Here is a 13,450-nt window from a genome sequence, read left to right as displayed (position 1 = left end):
ATTATATATATTTTTTTTTTCAAATTTAACTTCATGCTGCAATAATTCGACTTGCAAAAGTACGAAATTTCCCTTCAGTAACCATATTCGCTCCCCTTAATCGTCGTTACTTTTTAAAAGTTGATTTCGATATTGCATTTGTAAGGAAGAATATGCTAAATATATACCACATGATGCTATTCTGAAAAGGATATCTATAGACCATAATTTTTACTTTTTTTCTTTTACAATTTACTATTGGGTCAACTTTAAAAAGATTTTTTCTTCTTACATGTGGTAAGTTTTTCAATTACTAACACAAGTTTAAAAATAAAAATTTTGATTTTCCTTTTTTTTTAAAAAAATAAAAAAAAATGTAATAGTCAGCTTACAGCTAATTGGTTTCCTTCGAGATTTGTGCGAGTAGTAGGTATATAAAACGTGCAATGATTCACTCATATTACAAGCAGTTATCTAGATGATATTTAATTTGTTTTCAACTTGGTAAAAAGATTAACTATTAGTCATGATTGATGAACTGATTTTAATAAATTGAAATTGGTGTATGAAACATGTGTTCCCTTGAATATAAATTTGATGATGAGAAACATAATTTGTAATTAATATTGCAATAGGCAAGGTGATATATTATTAATAAAAGAAGATGATGTGTAGCCACGAGATGCTGACATGTTATGGATAACGTTCTGAACGAAGAGTATTTTGGAAGTTGTACACATCTATTTATTGCAAAATTTTGCTGACCACTATTCTCCCTTTATTTATTAAAAAAACCTTAGCTGGATCCATCCACTACTCTTATTAATTCCGTTCCATATTCTTATAAAAAATAATTGTCTCCATTATTTTATTAAAATAAATAATAGAATTTGTCATATATTACTTTTGCAATTATTTCTTGAAATATATTTATATTTATTTGTAAAAAAATTTAAAAATTTTATTCTTTTATTTATAATTTTTTGAGCGCCATGTAAAATGAAAAGTGCAACAGAGTGTAATAAGAAAAAATATGGCAACTTGGAATATTTTTAGATGTCGTATTACTTTTATTTTTATGTACTTATTAATGATTATTTAAGACAAATCATGACTGGTAATTTTTTTCTCCATCAATCTGATTTACATAATTTGCTTAAAGTTGGAAAGATTATGTTTTTCTTAATTAAATTAATTTTAGACCCCCCAACCTAGCGTAGATACATGTGTTTTGAAAAATAAGTAGATTTTAAATTTATTTTTTCATGTTTGGTAGGTGAGTAGAAAATATTTTCGTGTGTTTGATTTATGAATGAAATTAATATTTTAGGGGGTTGGGGGAGGGATTGGGTAAACACATAAAATTTTAAAATTGAAAATATTCTTTTAAAATTGATGTCTTTCGAAAAAAAAAATGCAATTTGAAATTGGAGTAGAATTTTGAAAAATGTTTTCCTTAATTTTTGAAGAGAAGTCATTTTCCTTAATTTCGAGGAAAATGAGTTGATTTGAAAAACATTTTACAAAACTTTTATATCAACCAAATATGAGAAAATTGGAAAACATTTTCGAGAAAATATTTTCCTTCGTACCAACTCACTCTTAATATATACAAAATATTTTGCACACGCGGAACATTAATATTATTTGAAATTTTTTAATATATACAAAATATTAATATATATAAAACATTAATATTTTAATTTTAATTTACCTAACCTATTTGCAAAAGTTGGTGGAAACTATTCTCCCTCATTTTTTAGTGACGATGTTTTATATTTACCCATGACTATATTATTTGAAACTTTTTAATTTTTCTTTTCTCCATAAAAAGTGGTAATTGATGGTTGTGATGTATTATTTTTATATGTCGTAATGTATTGTTTTAATGAATATAATATCTGAATCAATTGTATTGTTCTCAGACATTCATAATTTGAATAATAAATCTACAATTGTAAGAAGGAGACCATCTAGGGTTAATCTTGAGGGCATGATATCTCATCTGAAGTATTAAATGAAACCACACACACATTTGATAAGAAACCATTTACAAATGCCAACGTTCTCTACCCATCAACAGAAAGACTTCTCAAGAAGGGTCATACTATTTCCTTTTTTTAATTTAATGGATCCTAAAGGATGGAAAGTTGAGGAGTCCCTTAGGCTTAACTTGTGCTGACACGAGGGAGATGTTGGTAACAACTATGGTGGAGCAAGTTTGGTTGGCTCATGGCTGTGATCGAAAGGAAAAATATTATGAATGCTTGTTTGTTCCAGGAAAAGAACCTATGGTTGAAGAAATATAATTGGACTACCTTTTTAGTTGGTGTTATCATATTATAAAAGAATTCCTTCGAGCCATATATACTATTGTGGGTGGTTACACGGGACTTGTGTATTTTCTCTATTTTTACTCAAATCCACCCCTTACTGTGATTCAGCAAAAACCCAGATTCTTACTTGTAAAATAACAACTGTTACAACGTACTATATATATTATATGGGACTCTTGCCCACATTGTTTAAGCACAAAGAATAAATGCACCGCCTAGCATGAACAGAGCAAAACTAATGTATTACACTAACTAATCCACACATACAATACAAGTTTTAGGAATTAAAACCACCCCTCATATCACACACTTCCTAAAGCCAACATCTGATAATACACGACACTGAATGACCACATACCATACACCTCCAAGAACCACTAATCTATTCAATCCAGTTTTCATACTATCTGTTAATCACAACTTTTTTTGATCTGTTGGTCTGCTACTCCCACCTGTTCGATTAGCTTCTCCCACTCTTGATGCCAAAGCAAGAACTTCAGGTGACATCTCCCAGCTTCCACTTTTCCTTCCCCAGCTTGATCCTCTAGGATGTATTCCTGCACGATCACTCTCATCTACTGTACTTCTTATCTCAGGAGACATTTGCCCTAACATGCCATCTTTAATGTTCAGGCCATCATTGTCGCTAAGTTGTCCTTCGTTATCCCCTACTTCACTCCAAACCGCTTTCCTGCCCATTTCTATGTCCTCCACAGCCTTCCCCATGTTTGGACTCACAAAACCCCCACCTGCAGATCGAGTTGCCACCTTGGGTTCCCTGGGCACCTTTGCACGGAAATTGTTCTTGGATGGAGGAATACTAGTACAAAATATCTCCTTGAAATTCTGCATCACTCCTCTGTTGTAGGGATTGGCACGCCAATCATATCGGTATCTAAAATTCTCATAAGTAGTCTGCAGTACCCAAAAAATAGACGTCACTCCCAGTTCACATCAAAATCCAAACCACCTCAGATAGACAAAGGGAAAAACAAAATTACAATCCACGAACATACCTGATTAGTACTGATGAGGTATAGATGAAAAGCAGTAAGACCTCCAACAAACCATACTGATATAAAAGTGTATGCTATTAGAACAATGGAAGCCGGTGTTTTGATCATTGCTTTCCATATGGTGGTGTCATCTAGAACCATGATTCTCTTAATATAGACCCAGCAGAACCCAAAAACATATATGCAAAGAAGTGTTGTAGAGAAGACAAACATAAAGAAAAAACGGTAGTTTCGCTGCAATAAAAAGACACAAGTTTCAGAAATCTGTGCAACATAAGGAAAGAGTCCAAGACATCAACACTAGATGATCCGTTTTAAAAGATGCATTTGTTACAGAAATTATCAGCGCAAGCAAAGACTATAGATATTTCTGAAATCAAAGGTGGACGTGACATTAACAGGTAAATTGACCAGCCTGACTTCATAACTTCAAAAATCTGAGAATCACGACAGCAAGTACTGTACGCAAGGACAAAAAGATTTCAGCTGAAATGTGAGAACTTAAGCATGTGGATATGTGTACTAAACCCTCTAACTTTAGTTCCACTGCAAAGATCTAGAGTGCTAAATATTTCTAAAACATATAATTGTCTTCATGATGGCCATTTGAACTAAATGCTCAAGTTACAAACCTTTTAAACTTCCTCCTGCTGCCAACAGCATCAATAGTTAAAAGAGTCTGATTCATAAATTAGTATTAACGGTTTTACATAATTATAAACTTTGAGAGCTAGATTTCAAGATGCTTTGAGGATCTAATACTTCAGATCCACAGCATTGCTTCATTAAGACAACAATTTTTCTTTAGACATTTTATGTAACTTGCTTGTTTTCGCGAATTAACATTAGAGTGAATAGGTAAATTTTTTAAAAAGATAACAAAGAAAGAATCGGTCTTACCTATTTTATTCGTTTTTACAAGTAAAAGAATCAGTCTTTTGTTAAGTCTCTTTTTATGAGGTTTCAATGCAGAGAGAAGGAGTGTGATCATGATAAAATGTCTGGTTACTCTTCATATCAGATTATATGCAATAGTTCATCAGACATATCAAGCATTGAAAAGTAAAACTGAAAAGAGAGAATATCAGTTACTAGTGTGGCAGTACTAACTAAAAATATGTTACGAAAAAGAACAAGAAAAAAAAGAACTATTACCAGCCCAATGCATTGCCCTACCCAAGGGCAGTGATGGTCAAATCTTTCAACGCAGTTATTGCAGATTGAACAGTGAGAACAGCGGGGAGGTCTATAAAGCATGCAGGTGTCACAGTATTTGATCTTGACGGTAATGCCATTGACCTCAACTTCTTTAATGCGAGGCAAACGTAATTGAGGGGTTTGTCCACCACCTTCCACAGTACCATCATAACCTTCTGGTTCTGGAGGGTGTGCATTACGAGGAATTATTCCTGGATCCCTTCCAGATGTGAGAAGGAGTAGAACTAAAACCTGTAATATTGAAATGTGAAACTATTAGACATACAAAATAGGAAGGCAATTAGGTTGCCAATCCTATTCATTGTAAGGAGAGCCACTTAACCGTCGAATGGAAGACTATTGACACAACCAAGCCAACCTTACATCCTTGAGATGCAGTGCCAAGTTGATATGTGATCAACTTTGAGATGATTGACTTTCTAATACTCGGAATTTTGTTTCCAGTAACCGTGAGATTAAATAAAGGCAAGTTTATAGAGGTATTGTGTTGTCATAAAGTGCAGGTGATGAGGATGTTAGAATCAATGAGAAGTAGGGAGAGAGAACTTACATAGAATGTGAACACAATGACTACAACCATAATCAATATCCCCAGGTGATTTGAAAAATCATCCATGAGCTTTCTTGCAACAAAGACACAGAAAACTGAGACAGGGGCCACTATGAGAAATATGGTCAGTGCTAGGGATCTTGCGTCTGGCCCAAATATGAACCTTCCTTGGAAGAAAAATATCTGTCAGCAATTTAAGAATAAAAGTTCTAGTAAGGAAGGAGTCATAACTTTTGTCTATTTTTAAGATAGTAAATCGTTTTTATAGACCTGATTCAGTTTGTCCTGATAAAATAATCGTTGGTAAAAGTTAATGTGACAAACATGATGTTAAGTTTTAGATGAGATAGCAAGTGTGAATAAACTGGATAAGCTCTTACATTGCTTCCTTTCCATGTCTGGTAAATCCGCAAGTCCTCGGATCCAGACAATGGATCGGGTCGTTTTGGAGGAGGAACGACATACATCTCTGGGGCTTCCTCGAGATCTCCAGCAGCAAACAGAGAGACTTCTGTGCCTTGCCGGACAAACACTCAGATTCCGGTGAAGCTTTTTTTTTTGGTTAAATGAGCCGACAAAGGCATGAGGGTAGTAAAGAGAGAGTGTGTAAAAAGGGTTTGGTTTGGTTTGGTAGGGGACCCATTTTTCACTTTACAGGATGGTCAAACTGACGTGGCATATTATCGTTGGCTGACATACTGGAGTCTGGACCCCATCAACTTTTGTTACCTTTCCTTTCCTTCTTCACTAATGCCCTAGCCCTCCTATTTCTATTTTTGTTTCTGTAATGAAATTACTTGTTTACTCACCCACCAACCAAATGACCCTCTTTCTCACTTTTAAGGAGTTCATCACAGAAAAAAAATATTATATATTTATAGTGCTTACATAATCTAAATACAATTCAGCTGAAGAATAGTATCAATTGGTTCTATGGTGTAGTGGTTAGCACTCTGGACTTTGAATCCAGCGACCTGGGTTCGACTCCCGGTAGGACCTCTCTTTTGAAAATCAATATTATTTTGTATATAAATTTCATTATTATTTATATATTACTCATAAATAAAATTTAATTAACTTAAGTCTTAACTTTCACATTTTTTTTAAATTCAACACTTAATTTTTAGCCCGACTAAGACCAAGTCAATCAAAATCTTTATCTTTATCTACCCCGCGTCACATTAGATAGTCACATTTTTTTAATTGAACCACTTTATTCGCATAATGATAACTATAATATTGTTTAATTGAATACATAATAACTTTCATGTGGATTGTTCATGTAATAGGTTTTTGGATCTATCGAGATGCATATACTCTCAATAAATTTAATTTAAACCAAAAAGAACAAAACCCCGAATCAGACCAAACCAAACCGATGGTTTTTTTTTCCATTTGGTTTGGGTTTAGAAATTTAAGGTTTTAATTAATATCGATCCAAACCGAACCATGATTGTTTACGGTTATGGCTACAAAAAATCATACCAAACCACAATTCGAACCAAACTAATTAAAAACTTGAAATTTCGTTTGATTTGGCTTTGAATTTTGAATATCAATACTATTTAGTTTGATTTTGATTTTACTAAAAAAAGACAACTGCAAAAATATCGAAATTGAACTTATAATTAGATATATAAATTTTATAATTATTTATATATTATTTATAAATAAAATATAAATAGTTTTTTAAATTTTAAGTAACTTTAAGTCTTTAGCTTTATCATTTTCTTAAACCCCACACTTACCTTAGTTAAGGTTCCACACTTTCTCTTAATTGAATCTCTTTATTCGTGTAATGATAACTTTAATATTGCTTATTGCTAATTGAACCAACAATAGTTTTTATCTCTATTGTTCATATACTAGGTGTTTGTGTCGATCAAGATATGTTTGTCCTGAAAAATGTATTACTTTCAAACTGAAAAAAAAAATAGAAAAATTGAACCAAACCAATTTATTTTATCCGTTTGGTTTGGTTTTAGTAATTTAGAAAACCAACTAGATTAATTTGATTTTAATTTTTACCAATAACCGATCTTAACCGAATACATGAATTTATTTATGATATTTTGAGGGATAAAAAGTGAAATAAGAAGAATCATACCTACATTACTAAACTCTGTACGGTACAATTCTTACATTATTACTCTTGAATCCTTAATCCATGTGGTTGCTTATATATTTTAATCTTAATTTAACATTCTTGTTTGTTTGGTTAGTACTTGAACAAAACCTAATTAGTAGTACTTGTTAATGATAAATGCCATATAGTAGTTGTATTGAATTTATTTTGTCAAGCATACAAATACATCAATAATGCCAATAATTTCTTTTTTATGAGTATATACATACGACACTGTTTCAAAAATTTGAATAAAAATGCTGTTCTGTGACAAGGAAACTAACTTACAATCAATCACCACCTTGATTTATAATCTAAATCATCATCCGCATTCTGTTTCCCTTTCTCTCTCCAGGTCTCGCCCCACTTCTTGGCCTCTGCAACAGCTCTCTCCCGCTCTTGATCTTTGTTTGAAGCTCTTATTTCTGTTATATCCATCTGAGCTCCATCAAAATCAACAGAGCTTCCATTTGTCCCTTCTCCCCCATGAGATCCAATCTGAGCTGCAGGTGAATCATGCTTTTGGGATGCAAAGTAACTCAAAGCAAGCACGATGTCTTTCATGTGAGGTCGAGCATGGGGATCATCCTGAACACACATTAAGACCAGTTCTACTACCCTGCGGAAGACAGATTGTGGAAATTTGCCTCTTAACATTGGATCCGCTAACTGTACATAGTTCATGCGGTCTTTTAACATAGGACGTGCCTGAGAAACTTCACTGTTAGCAGGGAGAAAAGGAAGCGCACAAACAGGAGCCTACACTTCTCATTCAGAAAAAGAAAAAAAAATCAAACTATGATACATTTCAATGGTCAGAACTGTGCATATCACTTGATAGATCAGTCATTCTCATTTTTCGGTAACTTTGGGCCTCCTCCAAGGCAGAGAGAGACCTTCAACCAAAATACCTTTGACACGTTGATAGAACTATGCATCACTCAGAGAAAAAACTTTATGCTTCAAGAGTCAAAAAAGGACACACAAACATTTTTAAACTCAATAGTGAAACAAAAACTTATATTTGTGTCTCAAAGTTGGTTCATTTTCCAGCTTGCCAAGTATAATGACTTCAATCAATTAAATGTGAAGTAATTACCCAGTCAACAAGCATTTCTTTTCCATGTTCGTGAGAGTCATCCATTGCTCTACATCCAGTAATTAGCTCCAACAAGAGCACACCAAAACTATAGATGTCGGATTTCATAGTCAGTTTTCCTGTTCCAGCATACTCAGGTGCACAATATCCATGAGTGCCCATAACCCGAGTTGAAACATGTGTGTTGTCTGCAATTGGGCCAAACTTTGCAAGACCAAAGTCAGAAAGTTTAGCATGGAAACCCTCACCCAATAATATGTTTGCCGACTTAAGGTCCCTGTAGATAACAGGACGATCAGCGTGGTTGTGAAGGTACTCCAGGCCTTTGGCGGCACCAGATGCTATTACCATCCTGGTATCCCAATCCAATGGCTTCATGTCAGGCGTAATATCTGCACATTATACTATTAATCAACACATTTTTCATACTTTAGAGGGAAAATGAATATATTAGTTGCATCCTCTGATGCATGTACAATTTTTAAAAAAATCTACAGAAAAAAAAGTTCCCACACATAGTAACAACTTTGGCAGACAACCACAAAAAGGATCAACAAATTTAATACATGGTTAATAGAATAATAAGAGAGGGCAGTTGATATCCATCAAATGTGGCAGTGCAGCCTTAAAGAAGTGAAGACTTCCTCGATAAAGAAAAAAGAAATAATGAAAATAGAAGTGAATGAGTATTAAAGAATGATACTAATAGTAACTTCATATCTTCAAGGGACTTAAAAGTTTGATCAAACTTACTTTGAAGTCACTTTTAGCTTCTGAAAGTGTTTGACAAGGTTAAAAATAACTTAAAATAAACTTTTAAAAAAGAGAAGAGTAGGTCTCTCCTACTTTTTATTTTTTTGACTTAAAAACTTAAAAGCTATTTATTTTATTAGGTCGGGCTCTAAATGAGTTAAGCTATCAAAGACGATCCAAAAGTTTATAGCAAATAATGCATGAATGTAGAGCTCTGAAGCATAACAGATTGGTGCAGGTTGACAAATAAGAATTTATTTCTAAGGTGAGAATAGTGAATGAGCATTACCATGGAGATGATATTCCAAAGATCCTAGAGGCATGAATTCATAGATAAGAAGTCGCTGCTCTCCTTCAGAGCAGTAACCAATTAGATTAACCAGGTTAGGGTGCCGCATCAGTGAGAGCATGTGAACCTCTACAAAGAACTCCTTATCCCCTTGAAGACCGGAATGATTTAGCTTCTTAACAGCCACAACCTGAATGGTTATAGAAATTCAAGGATGATAAATTTGAAATGACCAAAACACACTTCATTTAGTGAAAATCACCTGATTCGTGTTAAGTTTCCCTTTGAATACTGGCCCAAAGCCACCTTCCCCAATAATGGATTGTCGCCTGAAATTGTTTGTGGCGGTTGCAATATCCCGGTAAGAAAAAGTTGGAAGGTTGCTTCTCGGAGGAGAATCATGTTTTGATATCAGTACTTGCTGTGTGGGCTCCAGCAGTGAGCTATGTTTGATAGCATTATCTGGAAGGTGCAGAGTAATTAAAAATAGGAAAAATGATTAGCAATATTTGCATGTAATTGGGGATGCATAACAAATTCAAGCTTCCTTTAATACTACTAATGTGATTGAAGTTGATAACCTAGATAAATAATAGAAGTTTCGTGAGAGCATGTAGCAAAAAGAATGTCAGGCAGCAGATGTATGCAAACATAATCCTGAGCTTGGGAGTAAAAACCCAAAACATTTATTAATAAAGTATGTAGGTTGGAACCTGGAGGAAGATGAGGGGTAGTTGGTTTACCCATTGATCACATTCTCATTCGCATCTCAAGCTTTACCAATACCTACCTAGGGTTAATAATTCACATTGGATCGGATGGGTCGGGCCTGCCTGTCTACACTTAAATACATACATGGAGAATAGGATCACTTGTTTCCTCTACCTTCCTCCTCCTTTCTTCTTCCCTATCCCTAATTTATGTCATCTCATAAATAATTTTGATAAAATCATTATAATTTTTTTTTAAAAAATATTGGACAAATTACTAAAATGTTATAACTACAACTTTATTTTGCTTTTTCAATATTTCCCATAATCATTTGTTTCATAACACAGTGACCACAAGTTTGATGTTATATAAGCTAAAAGATTGAGAATCTCAAAAATTAAAAAATTAAGTCAATTTTATGTTGACATACTAAAATGGAAGTAGTAATATATTTTGGATGAGATGGTTATGGAGATGGTGAGTAGTGAGTGGGAGAGGCCGTCCTTGATTCGTGCAAGTTTATGGCATTGAGAATATTAGACGTGGACAAGAGTGGACGTTAAAGGTAACTAACTAATTAATGTGATCCCACACATTTCCTTTCTCGTCGATTTGCTCGCTGCATCTCCAATCACAACACTTTCCTTACTCTTTTTGATAATGTAAGCTCAATTTTCCTGCTAAACTTACCTACTCACTCACACAATTACAATCATGGATCTAACACAAACTTCTTCTGATCAAACAAAATCCAATGACAAACAGCCAGATGAAACTCCTCCTGCCCATGAAACAAAGTCTACAGAAGAAGAAATTGTTGAACAACTGCAAACAGACGATAGAGTCATCAACACAACAGAGGATGATGGTGCCAAGACAGACGATATCAAACCTGAAGACGACGATGAGGTCAAGGTTGAAGTTTCTTCTCCCCTGCCTCCTGATCTCGATAAGGTTTCAGAAGAAATAGATCAATTTATCTCTGAATCATCAAACTTTAAAGGGGATGATGATGAATCTAAGCCTCCCGATGTTCCTGTGTTTGTAGAACAATTTGCTGTTCTTGTTGAAGCGAAAATTGATGAATATGATGGCGGTGATGCACCCGTCAAATGGAGCCAGCTAGCTCAGGAGGAAGCCACATCATTTTTAAATATTGTAGATCGAATCTCCAAGCTATTTACCTCCCTCTGTCGATTTTCTTCAGAGTACAAATATGCTTATTCAATCAGCCGCGTCGATGGTGTTCTTCAACGAGCAATGTCCTACATAGAGGAAGAATACAAGTCAATCCTCTACGATTACAAGATCAATACTGATTCAGATATCACCAATTTAGACACTTCTTCTGCCAAGCCTAACCCTAATTCTTCATCATCAGACACCAATGAAGATGCAGAACAAGACACTGCTTCTGAATCTAAACCTTCTGAAGAAAATAAATTTCCAGGCTACTCTGAGGAAATCGTAGCCACATTGAATAAATTTTCCAAAGCCTTAATTGCAGGAGGCTATGAAGCAGAATGCTGTCAGGTCTATTTCATCGCACGGAGGAAAGCTTTGGAGGAAAGCTTGCATAAGCTTGGCTTTGAAAAATATAGCATCGAGGATGTGCAGAAGATGAATTGGGAACCATTGGAGAGAGAGGTTACTGCTTGGATTGCAACATTCAGGCACTGCACTAATGTGCTCTTCTCCAGTGAACGCAAGCTGGCGGATGCGGTGTTTGAGGATCAACCATCAATTTCTGAGACCATCTTCAGCAATTTGTCTCGAGGTATGATGATCCAACTCCTTAATTTCGCTGAAGCCGTTTCCATGACAAAACGGGCTGCTGAAAAACTCTTCAAGTTTCTCGACATTTATGAGACGTTGCGGGATTTTATCCCTTTGGTGGATAAGATATTTCCAGTTTCTTACGCTGATGAACTCAAGGCTGAAGCTACATTGAGTCGGGGCCGCTTAGGGGAATCCATGGTTTCTATCTTTTCGGAGCTGGAAAACTCAATCCAGGGGGACTCAAACAAGACCGCGGTTCCAGGTGGTGCTGTTCATCCTTTAACTCGGTACATCATGAATTATCTGAAATATGTAGGGGAGTACAGAGACACGTTAGAGCAGGTATTCAGAGAACATCAAATGATAGAAAGAGCTGACTCAGCCACGGGATCGGATTTTGATTGTCAAAATCCACAAGCGGGTCAGAGTAGTAATAATAATAATAATAATAATAATAATCATAATAATAATAATACGTCATCGAATAAACCATCACCGTTTGAGACGCATATGATAAAAGTGATGGATCTATTGGATTCAAATCTGGAGGGAAAATCAAGGCTTTACAAAGACACTTCACTCAGTTCAATATTCATGATGAATAACGGACGATACATCTTGCAAAAAATAAAAGGATCTCCAGAGATGAATAGCCTGATGGGGGATCAATGGTACAGAAAGCGATCTTCAGATCTAAGACAGTACCACAAGAATTACCAAAGAGAAACGTGGGGTAAATTGTTGCAATGTTTAAACCACGAGGGATTGAATGTGAATGGGAAAGTGAATAAACCAATATTAAAAGAGAGGTTCAAGAGTTTCAATGCATTGTTTGATGAGATACACAAGACGCAGAGCAGTTGGGTGATTAGCGACGAGCAATTGCAATCGGAGCTGAGAGTTTCCATATCAAACATGGTTATACCAGCGTACAGGTCATTCTTGGGAAGGTTTAGTCAAACATTTACTCCGGGAAGGCAGACGGAGAAGTATGTAAAGTACCAACCTGAAGAAATTGAAACAGACATTGATGAGCTATTCGATGGAAATACTACGCCATGGGGGAGGAAGAAATTGTAATCCATATATTTATTATATTATTATTATCTAGAGAGAGAGATCAGTTGATGATCAATAACGTTTCTTTTTTGTGTTGTAACTTTCTTTTTCTTCTTTTTTTTGGGTTGTTCTTTCATGTTTGTAGTGGTACCTATACAGTACTCAATTAATTAAACTTTTCTTTCTCTTTTAAGTTTTATATATAATCCCAAACTTTAGTTTTATAGGAGCAACATAACCGTCTTGAAAATAGAGTTTTTCTTTAACTATGATGTAATATTTATCTTATTTTACTTTATGAAATTCATATTACATCGACATTTTGAAATACATAAATTTTTATATTACATGATGATTATTTAGAAAAATAATTAAAAAAATCAAAATGAAAAAAGGTATAAAATAGAGAAATTGAAATTGATATTCAAATATAGAGAATGACAATTGACACGTTACTATGTATACCTGTAAAAGGACTAAGAAAAAAAAGAAGAAGTTCAAAATAAAGTATATTTTCAATAGGTATATTTTTTAAT

At 34.4% G+C, this 13,450-nt stretch overlaps 3 protein-coding genes and 1 non-coding gene across 4 annotated transcripts; 2 read left to right on the top strand and 2 right to left on the bottom strand.

Annotated features, from left to right (window-relative positions):
- Nucleotides 1-2,418: 2,418 nt before the first annotated feature.
- Nucleotides 2,419-5,915, bottom strand: LOC101261378 (probable protein S-acyltransferase 7). Its single transcript, XM_004231707.5, has 5 exons — nucleotides 5,480-5,915; nucleotides 5,100-5,282; nucleotides 4,487-4,780; nucleotides 3,332-3,565; nucleotides 2,419-3,230 (listed from the first exon to the last, which is right to left on the bottom strand). The coding sequence occupies exons 1-5, from the start codon at nucleotides 5,564-5,566 to the stop codon at nucleotides 2,730-2,732; spliced, it is 1,299 nt and encodes a 432-aa protein (XP_004231755.1). The 5' UTR covers nucleotides 5,567-5,915; the 3' UTR covers nucleotides 2,419-2,729.
- A 111-nt stretch (nucleotides 5,916-6,026) lies between these two features.
- On the top strand, nucleotides 6,027-6,098 carry TRNAQ-UUG (transfer RNA glutamine (anticodon UUG)). Its single transcript has one exon. It is a non-coding gene; the product is annotated as a tRNA-Gln (tRNA).
- A 1,251-nt stretch (nucleotides 6,099-7,349) lies between these two features.
- Nucleotides 7,350-10,518, bottom strand: LOC101261674 (probable serine/threonine-protein kinase PBL7). Its single transcript, XM_004231708.5, has 5 exons — nucleotides 10,079-10,518; nucleotides 9,628-9,827; nucleotides 9,366-9,555; nucleotides 8,324-8,715; nucleotides 7,350-7,932 (listed from the first exon to the last, which is right to left on the bottom strand). The coding sequence occupies exons 1-5, from the start codon at nucleotides 10,110-10,112 to the stop codon at nucleotides 7,519-7,521; spliced, it is 1,230 nt and encodes a 409-aa protein (XP_004231756.1). The 5' UTR covers nucleotides 10,113-10,518; the 3' UTR covers nucleotides 7,350-7,518.
- Nucleotides 10,519-10,790: 272 nt separating this feature from the next.
- Nucleotides 10,791-13,120, top strand: LOC101261092 (exocyst complex component EXO70C1). The gene has a single exon (XM_010317603.4). It carries the CDS (start codon nucleotides 10,791-10,793, stop codon nucleotides 12,933-12,935), a length of 2,145 nt encoding a protein of 714 aa, XP_010315905.1. The 3' UTR covers nucleotides 12,936-13,120.
- Nucleotides 13,121-13,450: the final 330 nt, after the last annotated feature.

The sequence above is a fragment of the Solanum lycopersicum genome, chromosome 2, assembly GCF_036512215.1.
Source record: "Solanum lycopersicum chromosome 2, SLM_r2.1".
In the NCBI taxonomy this organism is placed as follows: domain Eukaryota; kingdom Viridiplantae; phylum Streptophyta; class Magnoliopsida; order Solanales; family Solanaceae; genus Solanum; species Solanum lycopersicum.
Note: the sequence above shows the minus strand (reverse complement) of the source record. Positions and strands in the feature narration are given on the sequence as shown.

Coding starts and splice junctions, on each gene's coding strand:
- LOC101261378 (XM_004231707.5), bottom strand. CDS start 5,566: ATGTATGTCGTTCCTCCTCCAAAACGACCCGATCCATTGTCTGGATCC. Junction 5,283..5,479: donor AGACATGGAAAGGAAGCAAT/GTAAGAGCTTAT, acceptor AATTGCTGACAG/ATATTTTTCTTCCAAGGAAG. Junction 3,566..4,486: donor TAGGGCAATGCATTGGGCTG/GTAATAGTTCTT, acceptor TTTTTATTGCAG/CGAAACTACCGTTTTTTCTT.
- LOC101261674 (XM_004231708.5), bottom strand. CDS start 10,112: ATGGGTAAACCAACTACCCCTCATCTTCCTCCAG. Junction 9,828..10,078: donor TACCCCTCATCTTCCTCCAG/GTTCCAACCTAC, acceptor TGCACCTTCCAG/ATAATGCTATCAAACATAGC. Junction 8,716..9,365: donor TTTGGAATATCATCTCCATG/GTAATGCTCATT, acceptor TATAATGTGCAG/ATATTACGCCTGACATGAAG.
- LOC101261092 (XM_010317603.4), top strand. CDS start 10,791: ATGGATCTAACACAAACTTCTTCTGATCAAACAAAATCCAATGACAAA.